At 42.7% G+C, this 26,108-nt stretch overlaps 2 protein-coding genes and 2 long non-coding RNA genes across 4 annotated transcripts; 3 read left to right on the top strand and 1 right to left on the bottom strand.

Annotated features, from left to right (window-relative positions):
• Positions 1-2,217: 2,217 nt before the first annotated feature.
• Positions 2,218-5,619, top strand: LOC136439827 (uncharacterized). Its single transcript, XR_010756580.1, has 3 exons — positions 2,218-2,595; positions 4,230-4,353; positions 4,935-5,619. It is a non-coding gene; the product is annotated as an uncharacterized lncRNA (long non-coding RNA).
• LOC136439828 (uncharacterized) lies at positions 5,615-7,410 on the top strand. Its single transcript, XR_010756581.1, has 2 exons — positions 5,615-5,676; positions 6,628-7,410. It is a non-coding gene; the product is annotated as an uncharacterized lncRNA (long non-coding RNA).
• LOC136439826 (serine/threonine-protein phosphatase CPPED1-like) lies at positions 6,864-13,369 on the bottom strand. The gene is made up of 4 exons (XM_066435443.1): positions 13,275-13,369; positions 12,224-12,433; positions 10,783-11,217; positions 6,864-10,478 (listed from the first exon to the last, which is right to left on the bottom strand). The coding sequence occupies exons 1-4, from the start codon at positions 13,342-13,344 to the stop codon at positions 10,279-10,281; spliced, it is 915 nt and encodes a 304-aa protein (XP_066291540.1). The 5' UTR covers positions 13,345-13,369; the 3' UTR covers positions 6,864-10,278.
• Positions 13,370-16,403: 3,034 nt separating this feature from the next.
• LOC136440510 (protein bark beetle-like) lies at positions 16,404-26,046 on the top strand. The gene is made up of 4 exons (XM_066436561.1): positions 16,404-16,826; positions 17,241-17,397; positions 19,894-25,029; positions 25,190-26,046. Exons 1-4 carry the CDS (start codon positions 16,404-16,406, stop codon positions 26,044-26,046), a joined length of 6,573 nt encoding a protein of 2,190 aa, XP_066292658.1.
• The last annotated feature ends 62 nt before the right edge of the window (positions 26,047-26,108 follow it).

Genomic DNA, 26,108 nt, shown 5'->3' with positions numbered 1-26,108 from the left:
GTTGGATTCGTCAGTATCCGTCAGTATCCGCCAAAAATACAGAAAAATCCCTGTACGCATCCGTCAGGGTCTGTGGCATTTCCGTACAGTGTACGGCTCAGTATTCGTCGAAAATACCTTTATACTTTCGGATTCTTCCGGAAATATTCCATATCCCAGTGCGCATTTAGTCGGATCCGTCAGGTTGGATCCGCCTGTATCCGTCAGTATCCGCCAAAAATACAGAAAAATTCCTGTTCGTATCCGTCAGGATCGGTGGCATTTCCGTGCAGTGTACGGCTCCGTATTCGTCGAAAATACCTTACTTTCAGATTCTTCCGGAAATATTCCATATACCGGTGCGGAAATAGTCGGATACCTTACACGAATCCGTCAGTATCCGTCAGTATCCGACAAAAATACAGAAAAATACAGGTACGTATACGCCGGGAAACGAGGCCATTTCGTGCAGTGTAAGTTTGACTATGCACAAACAGCTGCTCAAACACCGCACAGTAGGTTTAGTGAGATGCGAACTTAAAGGAACAAACAGATGATACGTCAAACTGCAAATGTTCAAATTCAGCGTTTTCCCCACGACTTGTCAAATATGTCTCCTGAGAAACAGGTGGATGTATCAATCGGGGATATTTGACTTAATGAGGTCAAGAGCTGTTAGTACAGACATGCTGCATAACTTGTAGTAACATTATCTGATCCGACAGACGGTAGGTTGGTGTATTTGTTTAAGTTTAGTCCCTTACATGAACCTTTGTTTATCGTTTTCCTGGAGGCAAAAGAGGACTTGGTTTTTGTTGTGTGAAAAGAAGTGTACAGCGTGCTATGTTAGGGAATAGTTAAATATATGGTCGGGTGGGATTATGTCAAGTTACCTCGGCGAGCTTGGAAGCAAAAGAGGACTGTTTTTTTTGTTGTACTAACAGAAGAAGTGTACAACGTGCTACGTTAGGGAAGTATGGTATGTTTGGTCGGGGGGATGTTAAACGCACGGGAAGGACCGATTTTCTGATCACTTAGGTTAGAGAAGTATCCTCAGCGAGCCAGGAAGCAAATGAAGTCTGGGTCCCCAAGGTGCTTGTGTTATGTAAGTTTGACTATGCACAAACAGCTGCTTAACCACCGAACAGTAGGTAGATACGTGAGATGTGAACTTTAAGAAACAAACAGTGGCTCAAACTGAAACACTTGGAATATCAAACTTTCTTGCACAAAGAAAACAAAAAAGAACGCACGGCAAATGACACGTGCACGGTCACTGCGGAAAGGTCCAAATCGCCATGACGAGTGTTTTAATCACCGTAACACCATGGCAGACAGTCATAAAAAATACTCTAAGATATAACACAAATTGACGAGACATAACTTGGAGGAATGTTAAGAATGTGCTTATGATTTACATTAAGATCAACTGAGATATGGATTAGAAAGCAAAGTTTTGTTTTCATTTAAAGTTGACCTGAGAATTAAGATCGCCCATACTAAACCCGATAAGATTTTAAGGACTTGACTGTCTGGTGTCACGGTGATTACAACACTCGCCATGGCGATTGAGACGCTTCCGCAGTGACCGTGCACGTGTCATTTGCCGTGCATTTTTTTTTTTTCTCGGCAAGAATGTTTGATATTCCAAGTGTTTTTTGTATCCTCGCCCCCCTCTTACACTTCAGAGCGAACCCTTCTGTTTTTCGCCGCTAAAGCACAAATACACAAGGCGCTGATGTTTATTATGTTAGCGCGCTGAGAACACCCCGCAACAGATTGTCACCGCAAGACTAGGCTCCACCAGCCTCCGCGGGTCGCGGGGAAAATTGTAGAAATTGGCCAAAATAGAGTCAATTGTATGAAGGGGGTCGGCTATGGAGATAGGGTCCAATGAAAAAAAAAAACACGGCTGCGAATGTTATCCTCCATGGCCAAATTCCCCCGGCAAATGCTCTCCCTATAGCCGGCGCGGTTATGGTGGAGACTACCGCAAGACCCTAACGGGGTGTGTGTCGAAGCATCAAATTGTTTTATGCCCTACAATTTAGATTACAAGTAGAAATTGGTATATAGAGTACTTAATAAACTCACAGACCATGGTCACTTGATAAACTAAGAGATACTGAACGAACAGCTAATGTTTGCCCTGAAACATAGCTCACTTGTGAGGGCGAAAGTAGGTCACTGGCCAAGCTTGACCTTTCACCAGACCGGGTCATGCCTGGGCCACAGGGTTTTGCTGATTCAACGAAGTGTTCTCATCTAAATATTACAGTTGACATAATGCACTCGCCAATCAGCCGTGCGATACAATCAGATCCTCCCTCGAACCACTATATGATAATGTTGATTGACGTATGACTGATTTCATTTAAAAGTAACTCCTGACGCCCGGAAAATTTCACAAGCACGGTGGGAGATCTCAAGGCTAGAAGTCTACCGGCCGCAGTTTCCGCGTGCGCAGGGGCGCGGGGCCGGACTGTCCTGGTGAAGACTCAGTCCGCTGGGCATCGGCGGGCATCTCTCACAGCACCGCAGAGGTTCAGGGGAGCTCCCGCCAATACTGTCATTAGACTGGACAGGAGTCACCGGCGGCCCACTCGTGAACAACAGGTACTGGGACAAGTTTTCTCATAAAATATTAGGTTGACTACCGCGCCGGGGCGTGAAGCCCCTTCTGTCCCAAAGAGCTCGATTAACTGACCACGGTAGGCTGGATGCCAGGTTAGTCCATTTGTCTATGTTCGTGTATCCATCTTTATCTGTGTAACTGCCGAGACGTCTGGATTTTCTCTTGGTTGGTGAGTTTTGTTAAGCTGATTTGACTGTTAATTTTAATGCCATACCTTGTGCAGGCCTGACCTTGTGTACGAGTCAATGAGAGGCTTAGGCGTTGTTTTGACATTTTGGTCGTGTTTTAATCTGCTAACGTTACAGTCCAGGAATTAGTTTTGTTAGTTTAATAATTGCCACAAATACTAGTACATTAATTTGTTGTACACTTGTCGTCCTAGAATAATTTCTGAATTGCTCATTGTGGTATCGGGCTTCTCAATGTGTCACTACTTACGTTACATGTGGAATGATGATCAACAAGTTGACTATTTATCACCGTTTTCGACAATGTCAGCAGTGATTTCTCCCCCAGAATGTTAACGTGGTTTGGAACAGTTTTGTGTTCCTGTGATCGTGGGGTACCGGGTATGGGCCGTATAGTGGAAATGTCTTCGTCTGTTAAATGTTGCGGATGGTACCGTTGAATTAGGTCACGCAATAAATAGTGCTATGAAGTAGCGCTTGGTCTGTTGCATTCTGAATCTGTTGGGTTTACACTATGTCGGTGCCAGTCAAATGGACATGCCTATCTTTCGGTGTTTGTAGGAATTTTTTGTGCGTTCGTTGTAGTATTGCGATTAGAAAGGCACGTTGCTTACGAGCGGCTCTGGGCGGCCAGGAACGAACTAGGGGACCCTAGCCTGTTGCCCGGGCGTCTGTTTTTTTCATGTGCGCAAGATTTAAAGGTATGTTGTTTACGTATCCAATGTTCGTGAGCTGTACAGAGTAGAAAACGTTTTCGACCATGGTAAGTAAGTAAAACCGTGACCCGGATACATCTATATGTTATCTGCGGTTATAAACATGCTAATGTCGACAGAGTTTCTTCTTGTTCGACGACATGATGCGCAGGATGATAATACATGTAATGATCTGTTTTTTTTAATCAGTATTTATTAGTATAGTACCATATGTTTTGTTTTCTTTGTACCCATTGTATGGCAATTGTTGATTAGGTCAGTTAGCTCAGCATTTATTTGTCTGCAGGGGCGTTGCATTGATGTTACTGTGTATTAGGTTAGTGGGCTATAGTCGTTGTCAATTTGTACTTAAGCTTGTTGTAAGTCTTCTTTTGTAACGGTGCCCATGTAGTAGTTTTTCTCGAGTGACTCGCTCATGTTTCTCTGGCTCAGTTACTGATGTACGAGTTACTGCATCTGTTATATTTTTCACTGTGTAAGAGGAAATCGAAATTATGGTTAACATTTTATCTACATGACGTCATGCTCCGCCGGGATTTTCCGGTCGTACCTACCTCGCTCATGTTCGACAGGACTCATCGGTCGAGATTGGATATTCCAGTAACGGGCTGTTTTCACTTCTTCAGGTCAGGCCCTAAATTCTGGCCCTGCATAGGCAGTAACGGCTCAGGGGACCCTGGTCCCGGGTGTATATTTTTCTTGCATTTTCAGTAAACCTCACATGTGCAGCGAGGACCCAGGACCACTGTATCCAGGGACACGTTATGGTCTACTGTCTTCTTCTATCCCCTGCCCGTCGCCTATAGGACAACGCGAAAATCGATGTCTTAAAGCGGTAAGCCAATAGTGTTTCTGTCGTCTTTGCTAATCTGAGCAATATGCAGTTCTATAGGTTGTGTCCTTTTAAGGTCTTTCCTTAATAAATGACAAACATATAACTTTAAACCTTTCTATACGATTCGCGCTCTCTTGCATTCTGTGAAAATCATCTGCGCTCTCTTGCGCTCTCTTGCATTCAGTGAAAATCATCGGCTCAAACGCGTTGATGGATGTGGATTTAACAAATCCCTGAATCGTGTTCATAAGCAGGAAGAACATAGCTGCACAGGCCATATTGTGACAGACAGGTTAATTTGTTAAATGTACACGTTTTGTAATCTCCGTTACCGATTGAAATGAGACGTTCCTGGCATTAGGATATGCCACATATAAGATGTCAAACTGTAGTTTTTCTGACGACTTAAAACTTTTCTAGCTTTTAAAAACGGCAGTTTTGTACCTTATATGTGGCATATCTTAATGTCAGGAACGTCTTACTTCTTACGGTAACAGAGATTACAAAATATGTATATATAAATAAGAACGAGCGTAATGGCATTGATTTATTCATGCCCCTTTCTCTCTTTGTGCTCGCAGGTGAACTTCGTCATGGCTACCTTCAGACTGCATACGGAATCATCATAGAAGAATTGGAGTGTGCGACGATAACATTCACCAAGGAGAAACATTGAATGCAGGACCACCGCACTGGGATCATTGCGAAAGCAAAATGAAAAAAAAAATGAAAAAAAACACACACACACACAATGAAATAGCAAGCAAACGCAAATAACAAAAACAAATGAAGCACAATAGATAAAAACTCTCGTACACAACATGCCCAATGTTCGAGAGACCTTGTCTCTGTGTCCTTCCTTTCTCCTTTTATATGTTAGCTATAGTCTTCTGAGAGCATCTGAAAGAACCTGTATCAGATAAATGTCGAAACATAAAATCCTTTATTGTAACAAGTCAAAACAAAAATATGGATGAAAAGCTATGACATATTTCAACATACCCTGTCAAACCATAATTCTATATTGTAGAAGTAAAAGCTTATCAAAACATCGGCAAAATGCTGTAATAGCGTGTAAAAACTACCGCCTTTTCTGTGCCCGACGCATTAGATTTCAGTTCATCCCTGTTAACTGCAAACGCCGTTTCCGCAAGGTATTGTCAAAAACCAATTCCCTGGGGAATGCGTGCGTGGAATATTTAGAATTCTTTCAAATTTGATCCCAGCACTATGCAAACGGCTCCGCCCCTGAGGCGTCGCCAAAAAAGATTTTTTTCAATGCTAGATTGGAAAAACAACATGAAAACAGAATCTCAAAGGAATGTTTTTAATGAATGAATGAATGAAGACCTTTATTGCACATTTCTGCCACACTTGGCTAAGTACAGGTCACAACAAAAGATAATACAAGTACAGTTAGCGGATACAAAAGAATATGACTATCATTAAATAAATTCTACTTCTCCTCGCTTTTCGGTTATAGTAGATATAAAAGAACAGACGTGTTTTTCAATGGGAGGTTTGTCTAGTCGCATTAGAAATATGAATTTTTGAACAGTACTTAAATGTGTGAAGTAGGGAAATAGGTTTTCTACAAGTTTATACAGTTCATTTCTTTCTTTGGTATATAATACACATTCTACCACAAAATGACATTCGTCTTCTACTCTATTCAAAGTACAATGTTTACATAATCGTTGTTCTAGAGGAGTGCGGGTATGTCTTCCCGTTTCAATATGTAGTTTGTGGCAGCTGATTCTTAGTCTTGTGACTGCATTCCTGACCCTCATATTTGAATTACTTAGATATTTTTCTTCATTATAAGTAGTTTTGAATAATCTATATGATCTTAACTTATTTTTGGAAGCCCCACCTTTGTTGTCGTTATGTATTTCTTTCAGAAACGTTTGGAAGTAAATGTCTTTTATCCGCTGGCCAATGGAACTAACAATTTGTAACGTATTTGAATTATATGAAATTGGTAGGTGCCATAAGAAAGCAAACCCGCTCTCCTCTAAAGACTTACGTATTCCTGTCGCCCAACATTTCACACCAGATTTGTCTAGATCTAACTAACAGCAGAAAGCATCTGCTTGAAAACTGTCGGCTGACACATTCTGGCGAAGTCTAAGGAAATATTTGACGGCATTTAGCGAAGCATCCACTTGTATGGGGTATCTTCCTAATTCCGCCCTTGCAGCTAGGCTGCAAGCAGACCTAGGTACACGTAATGATTGTTTGCAGAATTTTAAATGAACTGATTCAATTGGACAGGGATTTAATTTGGCGCACACAGTATCAGGGAGTGAACAGGGTCAGGTGGAAGTTTTCCCCCCAGCCTTCTGTTTTCATGATTATCTTTTTGCTAAAATTAAAAACAAAAATCCGTTAACCAAGAAATTAAATTGGTGTGGCCTAATGATAACATAGTCCGCCAGTCATTCATGCTATTTGTGATAAGTACAAACAAACTACAGTTAAAGAACCTTCAGCTCAAACAAAGGCAACAATAATGGGAGAATAGGGTTTATTACATTAATTTTTGTTCAATGATAATTGTTGCCGTACGAAATGCAACAATGCTCAGGACATGTCGCATGTGCATGTAGAGTTGTATCACGGGAACAAATACAATTTGCTATTTATTTGTGCAAACCACGACATCAACTTTGTCAACTGACAAGTATATAGCACATTCAAACAGCAATATTTTATCATATACTATATGTCTAGTACTACATGCATGTAAGATGTAGAGCAATGACATTTCCTGATGTGACTGTAATTTTTGCCAGATTCTTACCAAACAAAATGTTGCACTCACTCTTACTTGATTACATGGACTGTTGAGTGGATGAGCATTGCTTGCCTTACTGTAACATGAATGGTTGCATATTATAATGCTGACAAAGTTTACTAAACATTGCCATGTACAGTATCTGTAATGTAACTTGCCACAGTGTCCTTTGTGGACATTGTCACACACAGTGTTGTCAGTCTTCCTACTTTAGGTAACAAATTTGCATACCGGAGAAATAAAATCTTCATGGATTTTCATTTTAGAGTTTTCCATTGTCAAACTCACTCACTTGGCTATAAACAAAGGAATTCATCTTGCATATATTTAGTTACAGAGTCTGTGTGAATAACATAATAGCAATTGATACACACACATGTATATATATATATATATATATATATATATTATAGATATTCCATGGAAGTTATCAGGAACATACATGAATTACATCGAAATGATGTGCATTAGATATGCACAATGGAGATCACACAAACATCAAGAAACATCACAAATTTTAAACAAACTGGACATAACTTGCATTATTCACACTTAAAACTTTGTTCCCTCTGTACGCTCATGTAAACATACTCCTGTAGAGGTATTTTGTAGCTGCAAAAACTAAATCCTGACATTCAAACTTGAAGCATTACCTGAGTTTTAAGAGAAGTAACAAACAAGACAGAGTCTTCAGAAATAAGTCAAACTGTCAGTGGTGTCCAGGTGTTTGAAAAATTATCCAAACTTGTGTCTTATTTCTTCTTGCCTTTCTTGTTCTGCTTTAACAAATAATTATCATTTCTTGTTTAAGTTTACTTTCATATATATTTGCTATGGACATTTACCATTTACATTACATCAAATAACAATGAACAAGAAGAAATTTACACTACATATAAAGATATGTAGGTCAAACTTTGACTTTTATCTCACATCTTACACGTGTATCCAAACACATTGTACTCAATACTACATCAATAGCAACATGTCCATTTGAGTGTTTACAACTATAGTGATGTACATGTACATCATTATACCGGAGTCGAGACTGTGTTGGTAAACACAATATCAGTTGTATGGATCAACCACAACACCTGGAAAAGGATTGATCTCTATGTCTTGATTTCACCTAAATCTAAAACGACAAAACAGTACATACAATATCATTTTACACTAAAATTGTTGACGATTGACCTACATCAAACAGCACAATGGCATACATGTAAAATTGTGAATATATGATACCTGGTGGGAAATACGTAAATTCAATTAAGTTTGCGTGGTTTTTATTTCACGCTAAGGCGAAAATGGAGTGTTCGCGGTGGTTTTAAGTTTGCGGCAGCGCTATAGTCACATACTGCTACAGTATTGGGCAAAAATGTTCACGGTGGTTTTAAGTTCGCAGTGAAACGGTTGCTGCGAAAACCGCGAAATAAAAACTACCGCAAATATTTCTGCATTTACATTACAATAGCATTCTAGGTCCCTGTTGTGGGGCAGACATGCACCAACTGTCAACCACAGTCACTAGGATAAAATGTTCAAGAAATTTGCATATGTGTTGGAAGTCCAAAGAGGTCAGTATAAGTAGGGTCAATGTTATCAGCTCTGAAATATCAAATATCAGGCCTTGGGCCATGTTATCAAAATTGGTAGGTACAGTCAAACTTATAAAAGTGACCACCTGGCCAATGTGACCACTTTTTGATGGGTCCTTAGATAAGTTTCCCCTGACACATTACAAAACATTAAGAATCCTGTTTATAATGACCACCTGTCCACCTAGACCAGATTTTATCAGTCGTAAGATCAGTGGTCTTCTTGGGCAGTTTTGACTGTCCTGATAAGTGTATATAAAGGCCAGTTTCCTCCTCTGAGCAGATCTACAGATGACCTTGTAGAAGATTTAATGAAAGCAGTGGTAATGTTGGATAACCTGTAGTTATTGATATATTTGTCAGAAAATGTAACAGTATTTTGCTAAAATACAACAAATCTTCATTGACTTTAACTATTTGCCATAATTTAAAGAAGTAAGATAAAAATTGAACATACATGTCTCATATAATGGAATAAACTCGCCAACTTTGAATAATATGTTTGCACATCAGTGCGAAAATAATATTTTACATCATATCATTGTAAAACATAATCATAAAGATAGTCTTTCTGTTACATTTTCATTCATTCTTGATATCTTATATCTTACATACATTTGTTCATAAACTCAATAGTACATATTTGAATATTAAATACACATCAACTAGGTTATTTGCATTCAAAACACATGAAGAACTTAGTTTTTTCATGTGGCATCATTTTGACCAATAGCCAGAACACAAGTAATACTTGTGTGAACTTGTAGTAATACCCAACTCTGTATCCGTGATATGTAAATATGATATTAGACAATCTTCATTAATTCCTTGGTTTAAAACCCAGAGAAGTTTCCATTCACAGTTCCCAAAATTTCTAACCTTTTGTATTCTTAAACACTGTTCTTTAATACCCTGTTGGATGTCTTTTATTCCTTCATGCTCGATATGGGCAATCACACCACCAAAGCAGTGGGACCAAAACAGTGCAAACACTCATGTACTGTGCATACATATACACTTTACGAATGTGTTTTTTGTCCATATAAAGCATGAATGAGTCAAGTGGCTCTCAAGTTAAAGAGTACTCGTAAATGTACTTTTCTCGTGTTCAATTGGTTTATGAAGGAGTTTTCCACCACTGTTTCAAAGAAAATATCAGGTGTTTTTAGCTTCACCTCTCTACTTTCTGGTGGACATGGCAAGACACGACTGCAATTCTAAAGCACATTTGCTATTAATCTAATGAACAGACTTATAGGCAAAGCACCCACTAAACAACATACATGTACATAGTACTGGCAATGTATCATAGAAGCCACATTGATAACTTCACAAGACTTACAATACCAGGAAAAGCATTCCTTCACTTGACAGCCACTTTAACATCACTTTCTTCTTTCAACTCAATCTGGACTCTACTATCCAATCCCTGTTAGTGCAACTTTTAGTGATTTGTCCACTTCACTGTACAGCCTCCATTGCTTCGTATGACCTTCTTCGGCACATACAGTATTCCCACATGTGTACCTTTCAGAAATCCACCTTCTGCGGAATGCTGTCCATGTCGTAGTACTGGTGCGCGACCGCGTCCTCCGTCACTTTCACCACCCGTAGCCCGGACTTGTCCTTCCCCAGTTGGCAGCCAATGGCAGACGTGATGACATGCTCCATGTTGTCGTAGAACGCTCCTGCGTTGCGATGATAGTGCCCGCAGAAGATGGTTCTAACTCCTGAAAAGCAGAGAATAGTAAAATTTGAAATAAAAGCTCTTTATGTATCTCTTATACATGATATAGAAGCTTTTGACTACAGTAACTATGTGTTTTTAGGCTTTTTTGTCGAGCTTTCTACTTTTTCGTGTTTTCTTTTGTCTCTATAAACTCTATTTGGGTTTATAGAGACAAAAAACAAAAAGGAGAAAGCTTGACAAAAAAGCCTAAAAACATGTAAAATAAAATGCCGGAACCCGTCCTCTGCTTGGAGAGTACTACTGTAAAGCCTTTTCCAGGATGTACATTATGTATGAACACCTACCTGCTTCCTTGAATTTTGCCAACATTATCTTCCGAACATCCCGATCAATGTTGAAGTATTCATTGTCCTCATCAACAGACGTCAGGAACCAGGGAATGTGTTGGAACACCACGAGATGCTTGCAGTCGGAATTCTTTGCTTCTTCCAACTCTGCGTCCAACCAATCGTCATGCTCCTTTTTCAGTTCACCGACCACAGATGGGTCGGAGTAGTTGGACGGGTAGTAGGAGGAGTTGATGACGAGAAACTTGACCCCGCCCACCCAGAAGCTGAAGTAGTCGTCGCCCCAGCTGTGGCGGTACTTGATGATGGACTCCTGGGTGGGGCTGTTCCCGACGTCGTGGTTCCCACACACACACACCAGGGGCACGTCTGATCTCAGGGCTGTGAAGGTTGCCTTTAGATCCCGCTCTTGTTCCTCACGATATTTCCCACCTGTGGAATCAAATGTAAATAATGGCAATTCTAATGAGAGAAAAACTGTGAAGTTTATCATGAAAAATCTCATCAAGTAACACCCACTGCAGTTCCAAACAAGCTGCTAGGGGGCCCAACCTTACAAAACTTCCTGTGGCATGAACTATCTACCACCACAAAAATCATGACCATAGCGCTTGCAGAAAATATGCCCCCAATTGCAAATTTTGAAGATCCGCTGCAGTACCTTAGGTACCGGCTAGAAGGCCCATTATCAAACTTGACCTTCCTTTTTGTAAACCCTACCCATCCACTACTACCCATCCACTATATATCATGCAGAACCGTCAACAGCTTCTCGAGTTATGTTGTAAACATACCAACACAGAAACATACACAGCCCGCTGCACAACGATAGGAAAACACCAGGTAAACCGTTTTCTAACTTGACCTCCATTGACACACCTACAAAAAATCATGACGTCACTTTTTTTGCCTACATACAAACACACAAACATGCAAATTCCGCTGCTGTACTGTTGGAAAACAACGATTTTTGAAATTGACCTTCCCTTGCACAGCCACTACACACCTACCAGAAATCATGAAGATCCATCAAAGGTTTCTTGAGTTATGCTCTTGACATACATACAGACCCATCCGACAGCTGGCGTAACCGAAAACATAATCTTCTCAGCTTGGATAATTACAGAGCTCGGTTCTTCATGCATAGCATCACGTAAGTTTTCACATATCTTTACAGTTTTTGCCGTTCTAAAAAGACTTTTCAGGTGCCTTTGTGTGCCTTACATCAGCTGTATACTGTGCCTGCCCACCTGCCTGCCTACGTGCTCAGGCCAGAAACTGGCCCCTTGCTTTCCAGGAGGATCCTCCATATGCATGTAGTGTCCTGTCCCTTGCCCTAGCCTCTGCTTCCTGACTGTTTCAGCCTATGTCCTTCACAATTTGGTCTCTCCATCTTTATACTGTGCATGCATACATATCTTAATTTTCTTTTCTTTACCTGGCCAGGCATGCACGAGATCCCCACACACTATGAAGAACTTGGGGCGTGGCTCCATGGTGTTGGCTGCGTGGATGGCCTTCTTGGTGAGTGAGATCTCTTCCTCCCACTCGTTGCCATCCCCCCTCCCCTCCCAGTCGTTAATCATGCCGTACTGAGTGTCAGCTGCCTGGATGAACACAAACGGGCCCTGCCACTCTCCCTCCAACTCTGTGGAAAAAACACCACCAAGAATACGTTAAGATTGTTTACGTTTAGATCACTCTAGTGTTATCAATATTTGGTATGTTTTAATCTGGACAGGGGGCGAGAGAAAGTTATTTCCCGTCCCCCCTGTCCTGTCCTGATGTGATGAAGTTGAAACAAATAAATAAAGATTATAATCTCATCTGAGGTCATACCATTTTATCAACCACATACGTACTTGTTTTTGCATACTTCAATAATTTTCTCCAAATTAGGATAAACTACATTTTGATTATGTATTTCAAATTCTCAGGACAAAGTAAAATTCGATTCCCGATTAACAGGTGGGCATTTGTTGCTGTTGGTGAAGAATATAATAGCAACAAGTGCAACAGACAGATTACTTTGGGGCAATTAATGTTCAACTTAAATATAACATCTTGTATATATATCAATGAAAATGATATGCATCAACTCTAATACATGTAACATGCTATCTTAACGGACAATTCTACAACAATAGCGTTAAGAATATTGTATTTACTGTATCATATTCTGTGTCCGCCCCTAATTATCATATAAATCTACGCTTTGTCATTTGAAAGAAGAATCTTAATTATCCGACGTAGCTACTGAATGGTTTTGTACGTGCCTAAGACAATTGCTGGCTAAAATGTCGCACATACGTTGTCGTTATCGATCATTTTACATGCGCGATTTACACCAAATCCGCCCCCCCCCCCCCTCCCAATATCATACAACGAGACGTATAATTACCGTTTCGGAGAGGCATAATACTAATAGCACATATCTAACGGTACACTATCATTTTGCAACAACTGTACAAGCACAACTGTCAACATACCTTTAGTGAAACCTTCAAACTGGTGGTTTTTCGCTCTCTTTACGAATTCGGGATCCCCGGAAGACGCCATATTTGTGATGAAGACGTCGCGCCTCCCCAGCGGGCCCACTAAATTGTCCTGGGACAATATTTACCTGTCCCTGAAACTGGGTCAAAAGCGGTCTTTATTACTCCGCAAGACAAGTATATTTGATTGATCTGTTCCTAAGCCACGTATCTGGGGTTTCCGGGCATGTTCATATGAAATAAAAAGCAAACGTTTCTGTTTCTCACGAAGAACAAAATATTGTCCAGTGGTTGTGCAGTTTGCGTCAAATTCGTCAGATGTCAGGACGTCGCCATACGTAAGACGAACTCGCACAGCTCTCAATTCAGATACTCGCTAATACACTTCCCTACTGTCTCTGGTGCTGATTCTACATAACCGCTAATGCACATATCCCTAGTGATGATATCCATTCCCATCCACAGAACGTTTGCCGCTACCACACCTGTCCTTGGTGCTGATCGCCATCCACGTAACGATACAAGTGTACTTTCCTGACCCTATGTCCGGTTTTAATCAGCATACTCCATAATTGCCATCCATATACATGGCCCAAACAAGCATTAGAACCTGTTCTTGGTGCTGATCTCAAGCCACTTACCTGGCTCACTAGTGCAAGTCACATTTATAAATCACTAACTTATTCAACATGACGCATTTCTCGCTAAAATATGTTCTAAACATTTCAATGTGTTAACGACATGTTTTTATTTACCTAAACCTAACCCTTTTCTGGTAATTAGTGACGGAGCACCGTGTGTCCGAGCGCCAGAAAAACAAAAACCTATCAAGTTAGCCCCCCCCCCCCCCAGTTAGACACCAAATGAATATCTGTTTGCGCGAGCGCTCAATCTTGGAACCTGTGGCGTTAAATGAAATAATTTTGAAACTAGCCAGTGATAATGCGCTTCAGATACCTGCTCGCCAACACTAGTACAAAGGTGAAATCTGTAATGACGTTTTTATTGTGTAGACAGTACCACAGACTGATTGTCACTTAGCAACAAATTGTTTGCTGTACACTTCGTATAAGCCGATAATTTTCCACAGAAACATCACAAAATGCTTCCAAATATATCATTTGATCTTTCATAAACAAAAACTGAAGCGGTTCTCAAAGTGTTCGTTGCGTTCCTGACGAATTTCATACAGAAATTAACGTGTAAAAACAAGGAATTGCAGGCAGAATCACGTCACCACAGTGAACCTTCCATAATACAGAGTGAGTTTGACACATTTAGGGAATGGGCCAACCTAAACCACGTGCTCCTCAATGCGGAAAAGTGTAAAGTCATGGTCTTTTGTTGGATTAAAATGCCCCCCGCCCCGCCCGTCCTCACAATTGATGGTACCCAGCTTGTTTACTCGGTGTGTGGCTACAGGCGAACTTGAAATGGGCAGTGCAAGTGGAGAAAATGCTATCAAAAGCAAATGGCAGACTGTTCATGGTAAGAAAAGTGAAACGCTTTAACCTTACAACCGAAGATCTTATCACAGTCTACACGTCCTGCGTACGCCAGGTGGCCGAGTACTGTGCACCTGTTTGGCACTCGGGGTTGACAGCGTTCAAGACCCGTGCATTGTTGCTTTGCTTGTTGCCTTGACTCATCTCGGCTTGCGCTTAGTTATTGATGCAAGCATCCGTTGTACGGTATTTTCCATTACAATAAACAAAAAGGCCGGGTTTGGAATCTATGAAGTTCTGTTCATAAGACAAAGGATGTTTAAAAAGAAATAAAGAAAAAAAACGGTGTCGATCCGTAACCGACGTGCAGAGATCGAACAACTTATCATCCAACATGGCCGACTTCACGTTCGAACGCGATTGTGACGTCACGTGAAAACGAAGAATATACGCAGAAGTGTGACATATGGCTTTAAAATGAGCGCCGAGAGAGCGCGCAGCGAGCGCAGTGAGCGCTGTAAAGCCCCTGCCACACTTATGTGTATATACAAGCCCGCATGAGTTGCGTTAACATGTTTTTGGTCAAGATTGAGTTTTCAGCCCAAGAAGTCATTTCCTTGATTTGATAAGTAGGCTGCAAAACGGTGGGTCAACGCAGAAAACAACTTCTTCCCCGCAAACTCTCCTTAAACCTAAGAAATGTTAATGCACAACTCATGCGCACTTGAATATACGCACAAGTGTGACGGGGCCCTAAGAGCGCCCAAACTATTTAAGAGCGCCGTAAGAGCGCGCAAGCATCCGTTTTACGGCATTGGCTTTTGCATGGCCATGCAAGCATGACCATGCAAGCATGTCATGCTTGCATACACCACAATGCACCACAACACACCACAATGCAAGCATGGCATTGGCTGCTGCATGACCATTGCCATGACCATGGCCATGCTTGAATGGACGCAACGAATTTGGTTCAAGATCCATGCATTGCTGCCTTGCTTGTTGCCTTGACTCATCTCGGCGTAGTTACTGATACATGCAAGCATCCTTTGCACGGTATTTACCATTACAATGAATAAAAAGGCCGGGTTTGGAATATATGAAGTTCTGTTCACAAGACAAAGGCGTTGTATGTATTAAACGGATGTTTAAGAAGAAAAGAAAAAAGAAAATAATTTCCACACGCGGTCTCGATCCGTAACCGACTATTATGAAGAAACTCAGAAATGTTTAGAACAGTCAGATGCAGAACCAACCGTTACCTCACCCATCCCTTACTTTGCTAAACTCCTAAACACAAACAGCTAACCATTATTAGACGCTTATACCTTTTTATCATTAATATATGAATGAGTCACTAGTATATGTGCATAATTTATGTCAAGGAAGTTTATGTTAATCCGGAAAACCGGAAGAATGATGATGATGATGATGAAGTGTATAAGTCTTAAGTAAATGCGTAATATCTATATGTAGTAAGTCGTTTTTTTATTACTTGTAATTTTATAGTTCCATGTGTTGAAACGACTACTCTGTACAAAAACATGCAATTCAGCCTACTGGCTGCGAAATGTTTTTACAATGCTTCTGTACAAAAATAAACCATTCATTCATTCATTCATCTCGTTTCGCCCTGACTATTTAAGCTGCGTCACTTGAACGCCTCTCGCTCAGAACGATGAAGTGCGGGGTGAAGTGCGGAGTCCACCTGCTGGTGGTCCTGTTTCACCTGGCGGTGGCGCAAGAAATCGAATATGTCATTGTCTATGTCACTCAGGTCGGAGGCTCTTACTACCAAGACCTTACCTTGCCTCTATCTGGGAGCCCGTATGTAGCCACACAAGAGATCATTGTGGGGAGAGATGCGACGCTTACTGTAGAGGCTGGAGTTGAAATCCTGTTCAATGCGGGCGTCGGCATGACCGTCGTGGGACAACTCCATGCGGTTGGATCCGCTGACAAACGCATCGTGTTCGATCGGAGGGAAAACCCGCCAGACGACCCCGTCTACAACATCACTCGGGACCCAAACGTGCGACTGGTGGGACCGACTGTGAACCGGGGACGACTGGAGATCCGCCATGACGGGCAGTGGGGGACTGTTTGTCATGCCACAAGTTGGAGGGATTCTGAAGCGCGGGTAACAGTTATTTTACTGAATTTTGTTTGGACTTCAATTCACGTCTGTAGAACATCCAACCTAAAGTGTTCATTCTTCCTTTCTGTGTATCTTATTTTCACAGCAAACTTCCTTCTTGACTTTTTGCCTTTGTTCGCACATTTAGACTTGATTCTGTGTGTAATGGAGTCTAATATATATATATAAGTATAGATTTAATCATATGCATTTAAATGTACCACAACGGGCGACCTCACATTGTTGGTCCAAAAGCCAATGTATGATTCTAGTCTGATCAAAGCTTACATTGAAGTTAAATCTTTTTTCTACAGTGTTTCATTATTCAATGTTTACGGTTAACATATTCTGACTCAGTTGTTGTCGATCTTCTCACAGGTAGCATGCCGACACCTGGGATTCGTCACAGGAAGGGTGGACAGTCAGTACAGGTACGGCAAGGGAAGGATGAGCATGAGCGACCTAGAGTGCTTTGGGAACGAGGGGAATCTCTACGAGTGTAACTACAGAGAAATGGGAACAGCTCCGGACTGTGGTGAGCACCAGCTGCATATTTCCTTGATAGTATATTTCATTACCTGTCATGTACACTGATACAGTGCTGTAAGTGGATACAAAGTACTGCTTACTAGGTAGTCCCAGTTCATGTGTATGCATATATTTGTGGGGTTGAATAGGTCTCCGGCTCCAATTGAGACACATTTTCAGCGGAACGAATGTTTTCATGACTGGGTACCTTTAGTACCAATGTGATAGTCAGCTCTACTGTGATAGTCAGCTCCACTGGAAAAGTTCCAACTAACACGCAACAACAGGTCATTATATTACATGCAGTTCAAACGGCTTTTTTTTATATGTTTGTTTGTTTGTTTGTTTGTCTGTTTGTTGGTTGGTCGGTTGGCTATCATGTGAAAATTCCAGCAATTATTGAATGGGACTTATATTTGTAACTATGACCCGGTGGTATAAGGTTCAAAAGCCAATCGAACAAAATTACTTACATTTCATATCAGACCAAACAACAATCCATGTTAATGCGATTTGTGAGATAGCAGTCGTTAAATGGTGCAGATTACGTATTTATAAATCTAGTTGCGTTAAGGTGCCTAATAGTTAACTTCGCCGTTTCGTTTTGCTCTTCAAGTCCGTTTTCTGGTTCAGACGTTGGGAAGTTGTTTCTCTGTGAGCACATGTTAGAAGAATTTTGCCAGTATTTTGTCTTTGGGATTGAGCTTGAATTAAGTGAACCGGTGACAGCGTGCAGAAAAAGTTGTTTGGCTTGTACATCCGTAGTGACGGCTGCCCCAGTTGTCGTGGACGTGACGTCATGAAAGCCATGATAAATTACTTGTTTCCACAAAACCCTTTTGATGCTGTTAAAGTCATAAAAATGCCAATCTATTGAATGCTTTGTTTGTTATACACAAGTATCAAATTGTCTTAAATCAACATATTAGTATCATTAACATATCAACCCTCAAAGTTGTTATTATGTTGGCCGCTGCTTGAGTGATAAATTAGTATCGGATTTGAGGACTGGTCACGACTGTACCTGGTATGCGTCAATTGATGTTAAGGGTTTTCAAACATATCAGATCTTCTATAGAAATGGAAGGTTCAGCAACTTTGTTTTTAGAACGTGATCTCCTGTAGTGCAGTATTACCTGGACGTCGTGTGAGGTAAGGGGAACAAACGTCCTTGGGAATACATTCTAAGGGTTACTAGAGTAAGCACATAATATTTGTGTTGCGGTATTTGTGTATTGGGAAACTTTTGTCCAGCTATTGTTTAATGTCAGCTAAGGCCATGTTGATTTGGGGACCCAAAAACTGACGCGAGCGTGCGAATAAAAAAAAGTTTGGCAAAAAAAAGTTGCCTTCATTATGAAATCTAGGTGGTCAGGGAGGATGAACAAAACTGAACACACATAGTATGGTATACCGAAATATACTTAGGTTCTTCATTTCAGTTCTTTCAAAACTTCTTTTTTGACTTTGGAATCGACTTTCTAATATGGCATTCTGCGACATAATTATCCGTCTTTCAAAGTATTTATTTTGCAATTTACAGCAAGTATTTTCTCATGTTGAAGCTGATATTTACGATTTTCAGTACGGCCGAAAACTTTTTTATTCATTTTTGGAAACAAGACAAGAAATGATGCACGCGCGGATGTCATCCATATAATCACATCAACATGGCCTAACTCAGAAAAGGGCGGGGCCATATGTGTCCCGCTGAAGGCCAGTCCAATGCAATTACTTGTTAACCAGATGATAATTCGTGAGAGAAAAGCATACTTCCCAAACACATTTTCTCCTGTGTACATTACGTTTATTTCAATTGATGAATCACTCCATTGACAGAGTACAGAGTACAGAGTATGTTATTTTGGTGCTTGTTCCATTAGCTTGTGTTTACACAATCTCTCGCTGGTTGGGGTTAATAGCCCCCTCCCCCCGGGGCAGGTAACTGTCGGGCTGTCCGCTAGGAGCGCGGTCTAGTCAGGCTATTTGTTCCATTAACCCCTGAGGTTTTAAATGAGGGTACAATATTCCTATCAAGACAGAGTGACCGTGACGGCTTGCCTCTATCCTATCAAACCTGACTATAAAGCACCATCAAAACGCTTTTAGAGAAGCTGCGTTCCATTGTGACCCAAATAGAAAACTTTCAGGTTTGGTACCTTGATAGAAATCGTATATTATATCTAGCCATGTTGGCTTTAAGTGAGGGTCCCAAATTAAATGTAGAATGATTATTTTAAGGAAAATCATCGAAACTGTCAGAAGAATATTTTATTTATGGGACTTTGAGTCGGATGGAAATATGCCCTTCTATCCACAATATATATAATCCACAACGGTATAGGATTAGTTTATTTCAAACCATTAACCTGGTTTGGCGACAAAGCGTGTTGAAGCCGCAGTTAGTATACTGTATTACGTTCTCAGCAACCGTTCCCCATTTCCAAACGTTTATTAATCTAAATCTCTAGCGTTTTCCCCTTTGTTTGTTGAACGTTTACAGATTTAGGGGGCAGTCGGCGGGACCTGGGGGTTGTATGCGAGGGAATCAGCCGGGTCAACTCCGTCTTCTGGAACGGAATCCGGCTGGTGCCATCCTCGGCTGGGAAGGTCTCCAGACTCGAACATGTCGACGTTCTCCATGCGGGACAAGACGACGGAACAGGAACAACAGCGGCCATCAGTATCAAAACATACTCTCCCGTGCTCAGAGACGTCAACATCAAGTACAGCGCAGGCGCAGGGGTCAAGGTTCAGGGGGCAACTACAGTGGTCAACATAGCGGACTGCAGCATAGAGGAAAACCAAGGCCCAGGCATCATCATAGAAGACCAAGCAGCAGATGTCAACATACAAAACACCAGGGTCTCCAAGAACTTCCCATACGGCGCTCAAGTCACCCGCGGTAGTCATGGACACAAAATTGCCCTCACTGATTCTGTATTCACTGAGAACTTTGGGACAGGACTTCTCCTAGATACAGTCAGAAGCGATATTGTACTATCGGGCAGTGACTTCAGTTCCAACACTCACTTTGGCTTAGATTCTATCAACAGTCAATTGTCTACGCTTGTGATTCAGAGCTGTACCCTGAACTCAAACGGACTGGACGGCGTGCTGATACAGCAATCCACCATCGCTTTCACCGAGAGGAGCTTTTCCATCGATCAGTCTCTTCTGTCTGAGAATCTTCGCCGGGGAGTGACGGTTTCAATCATGTATCCATCATACAACAGCCGCGACCATAAAACCTTCTTTCATGTCACAGGTAGTGAGGTTAACGCTAATCTCGAAGGAGCCATAGACATCAGTGTAGAAGGGTCGACCTCGACTTGCTATCCAAGCGTTCTTCTGGACAACACCGATTTCAAGACAAATGGTGGCGATGTTGTAAGAATTTCTGGAAGCTGGTCTGATGTCGAAGTGAGGAACGATGTCTTCCAAGAGAACACGTGTGGGCCTAACAGTGTTCTCTTTGTCACTGGACAGGGAAAGAATGTCAGCTGTAGTTCCAACACTTTCCAGCAAAATGTTTGCAAGCGTTTAGGCCTCTTTAATGTGACGGAGCTCGCTGATGTCAACAACATCCAGCAAACGTTCACGGAAAATATCTTCACTGATAACGACTACGACCCACCGTTCCTCTACAAATCCGACCCTCTCCGTGACTACTGCACGTTGGAGTTCTCAGGAGAATGGAGGCCCATCAGCGTCACTCACAATTCCTTCCCGCAGGACGTTTCCCGTTTTGACCTCTGCAGCACCGTTTGGACAAACTCGTGGGACGGACCCACAATAGACGCCACTCACAACTGGTGGGGCACTGACGATGAGGAAGTCATACGAGAGAAGATATTTGACTACAACGACTGGAACAGTGGAGCACAAGTCACGTACTCGCCGTTCTTGGACTCTGCAGTAGGAAATCCTGTCGACGCCATAGTGAACCCTAACCCTACAGCGCAAGCGTTCGGAGGTCTATTGTTTAACGACCTACACATCCCAAAAGAAAGCAGTCCTGTACTGATGAAGAGTGATCTAACCATTCTCCCCGACGCCACTCTCACGTTGGACCCTGGGGTGGAAGTAGAGGCAGCACCAGGAGTCGGTATTCTCAATTATGGACACATCAACATGGTCGGGTCAGAAACAGACCCGATTATACTTGGTGCACAAAGAAATGACAACATGACCTCCAATGCCAACGATCTGCGACTTTCAGGTAATGGTTTAGAGGTGCTCCACGCCGGAACCTGGAAATCGGTATGCTACGACAATAGAAATTGGGAAAGTGAGAATGAAGTCATCGCCTGTCGACAGCTCGGCCTGGGTCCCCCACGATCCGTCCGTGGAACCTCCTTTGGTCCGCTACAGAAGGTAGTGGTCAGATGTGATGGATGGGAGGAGTCTTTACAGTTATGTAATTTTTACGATGTGGCTCCAGACTGGTGCAGTCAGCAAGCCCGTGTCACATGCGAACCCACACCTGGATGGGGAGGAATAAGGTCCCATGGACAAGACAAGACCAAGGTCGAGCATATTCTGTTCAAGGACATTGGTCAGCTGCACAACAGAAGATCTTCAGCTCTGTCGATTGAGAGTATCGACGGTGCCATGACCCTGCAGAATATAGAGATTGACAGGTGTCTTCAGTCACGAGCTGGTGTGGAGATCGTCAGCCCCCCTTCTCAGACAACTGTCCAACATCTAACAGCGTCTGCGTGTGAAGCAGAGTCTGTTCTGTCTGTCACGAATGCTACTGACTCTGTCACCATCAACAACGTTAGTATAATGGGTACAGGCGGTAGGGTGTTGAGTACAGCAGGAATACGGGTGGAATCTCTGGACAGGACCTATACGGGTCCAACCGTGGCCATCTATAACACCCTGGCAACAAACAACAATTACGGTATAAAGCTAACCGGAGGGCACGGGAACATAACGGTAGAAAACAGTGAAGCACGTAGTAATGACCACGGCATGCGTATAGAGCAATGGACGGGGGATGTAGAGATCACCCGAGTAAACGCAGCACATCATACTTCCTACGGTGTGAGCATCTATGGCTCGACGGGAAATGTGATGATTACCCAAATAACCGCAAGACAAAATTCCTACGGTGTTGGTATCTCTCACTCGAGGGGAGATGTGGAGATTACCCAAGTAAACGCAAGCCAAAATTCCTATGGTGTAGAGATCTCTCACTCGATGGGAAATGTGGTGATTAACCAAGTAAACGTAGAACAAAATTTGTATGGTGTGGACATCTCTAACTCGAGGGGAAATGCGATAATTACAGAAGTGAACACAGGACATTCTAGTTATGGTGTGCGCATGAGTTCGTGGACAGGAAATGTGACGATTAGCGACGTAACAACGGGCCGATCTGCTAATGGCGTGTACATAGACGGTTGGACCGGACATGGGACGATAAGCCAAGTAAAATCCGGAGGGATCTATTTGTCTTCATCAAATGGAATAGCCACACTTATGGACATAGAAGCTGATGGAAGCAGTAACGGCGCCATCCACATCAACACAGACGGTGGCCGTTACTTTGTGACAAATACAACTGTAAGCAGCAGCAGCAACTTTGGCATGGTCGTCAGCTTGAGAGGTGACAGTCGAATTCATGTAGATGATGTGAAGTTTCAGGGAAACAAACGAGGCGGTGCCCGAATCAGTACCCAGACCAGCGGTGCACAGGGGCAAGAAGTTACTATCACAAACAGCGTCTTCCACATGAACAAACGATTCGCGCTCCACATGTCGGGAATAGCATCGAAAGTTGAAATCTCACAAAATACATTTCAAGAAAGTATTTGTCCTCATGCAGGGGCCATAGTAGTGAGTGCTGCTATGCAGAATGTCAGTTTCAACAGATTTATCCACAACAATGCAAGACGAACCCTTCAGTCCAACGTCTTGCAATGGTCGAACAACATTCGTGAATCAGAATGCCTGATCGTGGATAACGTCTTCATCGACAACTTCTACTCCCATGAGGACACCGATGGAAACTTCCGATACGACAACAATATCAGGAACACCTCTTGTACTCTCCAGTTGGACGGATATCGTCGTGCCATCCGTTTCCATCGTAACGTGTTTGAGAACCCCAGAGTCGATCATCAAGTGTGCAGCAACATACCGTCACGGAGCGCGGAAGACTTCGTGGATGGGCGATTCAACTGGTGGGGAACAACAGTACAGGATAGCATTAGGGACGCCATCTTTGACTTTGATGACCAGAACGACCACGCCGGGGTGGCATATCTACCGTACCTCACAAGCAGTGATGTATCCATCGTCCCGCCGACCAACCCGGTGAACAACACCGACATGCCGCTCCCTCTGCTACTTGGGCGACTGCACAGCGACCTGCACTTGACTCGAAACAATAGTCCATACACTCTGACCTCCGACTTGACCATTCTACCAAACGTGACGCTGACCATAGACCCAGGTGTTGAAGTACAGGCCTATCCGTGCGTCGGTCTGCTCAATCTGGGAACATTGATCGCAAATGGAACAAAGCAGCAGCCGATAAGCTTCGGCTTGACTTCGGGTGTCACAGACAAACCGAGTTTGTATAGACTGACTGATGGGAAGAACCCATGGGAGGGGAAAGTTGAAGTGTTCTTCGAAGGACGTTGGTGCAAAGTCTGCTCAAGGTATTTCGACAATGACGACATTAATATCCTATGCCGAGAACTTGGATATGGTCCACCGATTGGCATTTCTGGTTATGCAATCGGTAGTGGCGAAGAATCAGTCACTTCTGGCTACAATTACATAACATGTCAGGGAGACGAGGAAAAGCTGGTCCATTGTTACCAACGTGCGTCCGTCTTCACCCGGACATCGTGCTCAAACAGAAATGGGCGTTTTGTGAAGTGCACACCAGTATCCACCCATTCAACAATCCCTGATGCAACCTGCACGTCAGATGCGTGGGGCGGGCTGCGGATGGCGAGTGACGAGTCGTTTCTTCTGAACCATGTCCAGATATCAGGCAGTGGGACTTTGCATTCTAAACCAGCGTCGGGATTGTCTATTGAAAAGTCGGGTGGACATATTTCCAACGTGCTCATTACGAACTGTACAGGGTCAGGTCTGGAGATCTTTGGTCCAGGCTCGGACACTACAATTATTGACTCCGAGATTCATCAATGCCAGGCAAACACTGGGATCGTGATCTGCGGGTCTCAGAGCGAAGTCCATGTCAGTAGAGTTACGGTCACTAACAACAGCTTTGTCACCGGAGGCGTCTCGATTCTTTCGTGGGAACAGTACGTCGACAGGGAAAACTTTGAAAACGTCATCGGAATTTGCGATTCAGAGGAAGACGTGTTTCTTACAGCCGGAGCTTACTTCGTGTACGAGACGAAAAGTGGTCAGTGTGTGAAGCACATCCACGCGGGGAAGGGAAAGGAGATTTATCTGCGGGTTATCGAGGCAAGACTGTCCGAATTACGTGTGTATTCAGATGTAAACCAACAGAATCAGCTAGGGGAAGTGAACAACTGGAATCAAAACAACATCAGAGTCTTCCATTCACCTGAGGTCATCAGTTTGAACGTCCGACTGAGCAGTGATGATGATGTGTACTTGGAGGTTCAAATCACCAGATCGTCAGGTCAGTACAACATGGTCATTTCTTGCAACATCTGTATTATGTATTAAACATCTAAAGAGCAAGTTTTGAGGAAACTGCATTTGTTCGTGTTTTATGAGAAGTTAGCAAATAATTGTTATGGGAGCATTTTGTACTAAGTTATCTTTTCTGCACTTCCCAGGTCCCTCGAGACGCACGATTACAGACAGTGTATTCAGCAACAACAGTGGTACAGTGGTCAATATCGCAACCCTGAGCGAGGCAGAAGTAGTAATTTCGCGAACCAGCATCATGGCAAACACGCAACGAAACGGTAAAGATTTACGAGCCGCCACTATCTTCTTGAATACCAATGACATCCACTGTACGATCCATAACAACTACTTTTTTGACAACTCCATGAACGGACTTGTCGGTAGAAATTTGGGGGGTAGCGAACTGGCTCTTGTTCACAACGCTTTTGACACCAACTACGGCCAAGGATCCGTCGACCTCACCAACGATGGCACAGGAGATTGTCAAGCGCTAATCTCAGGGAACGAATTTGTCTCCAACGATGCTTCGTTCGACTTCAGCACCATAAAGCTGGGGAACACAAAGGGAACTGTCAACAGAAACAGATTTCAGCGAAACATCGGGCTGTACGTTGTGGACTGGCAAGTCCGTGATAATATTCGTCAAAGCCAGATTTTTATTCACAACCGTCTGGAGCACAACAGCGGACAGAGGCCGGGGTACAAGCACACCGTCGCCGTGTCGGGTCCCGACGTCCAGCTCCACCAGAACGTCCTCATCAATCCCGCGAACGACGCGGAACTCATCGCTTTGAACACTTGGTCATCCGCCCACGTAGATGCCACAAACAATTGGTGGGGTTTTAATCAGTCCACGATAGTGGCTACGAGAATCAGAGACAGCAAGGACCAACCAGAGCTTCCAGATGTCCTGTTCGAGCCATTCCTAGAAGAAGATCCCGAAAAAGGTGAGGAATTCGCAACTTTTTACAAATGTTCGCATGTAAAGTTCTTCTTCTTCTAAGGCTGGAACTGATTCAGTTCTCCCTCGCATTTATGTTAACTTTATACCTTTATCATTGTTAC

Source organism: Branchiostoma lanceolatum, chromosome 8 (assembly GCF_035083965.1).
Source record: "Branchiostoma lanceolatum isolate klBraLanc5 chromosome 8, klBraLanc5.hap2, whole genome shotgun sequence".
NCBI classification, from domain to species: domain Eukaryota; kingdom Metazoa; phylum Chordata; class Leptocardii; order Amphioxiformes; family Branchiostomatidae; genus Branchiostoma; species Branchiostoma lanceolatum.
Note: the sequence above shows the minus strand (reverse complement) of the source record. Positions and strands in the feature narration are given on the sequence as shown.

Coding starts and splice junctions, on each gene's coding strand:
- LOC136439826 (XM_066435443.1), bottom strand. CDS start 13,344: ATGGCGTCTTCCGGGGATCCCGAATTCGTAAAGAGAGCGAAAAACCAC. Junction 12,434..13,274: donor GTTTGAAGGTTTCACTAAAG/GTATGTTGACAG, acceptor TTTTTTCCACAG/AGTTGGAGGGAGAGTGGCAG. Junction 10,479..10,782: donor GGCAAAATTCAAGGAAGCAG/GTAGGTGTTCAT, acceptor TCTGCTTTTCAG/GAGTTAGAACCATCTTCTGC.
- LOC136440510 (XM_066436561.1), top strand. CDS start 16,404: ATGAAGTGCGGGGTGAAGTGCGGAGTCCACCTGCTGGTGGTCCTGTTT. Junction 17,398..19,893: donor GGGAACAGCTCCGGACTGTG/GTGAGCACCAGC, acceptor GAACGTTTACAG/ATTTAGGGGGCAGTCGGCGG. Junction 25,030..25,189: donor TCAAATCACCAGATCGTCAG/GTCAGTACAACA, acceptor TGCACTTCCCAG/GTCCCTCGAGACGCACGATT.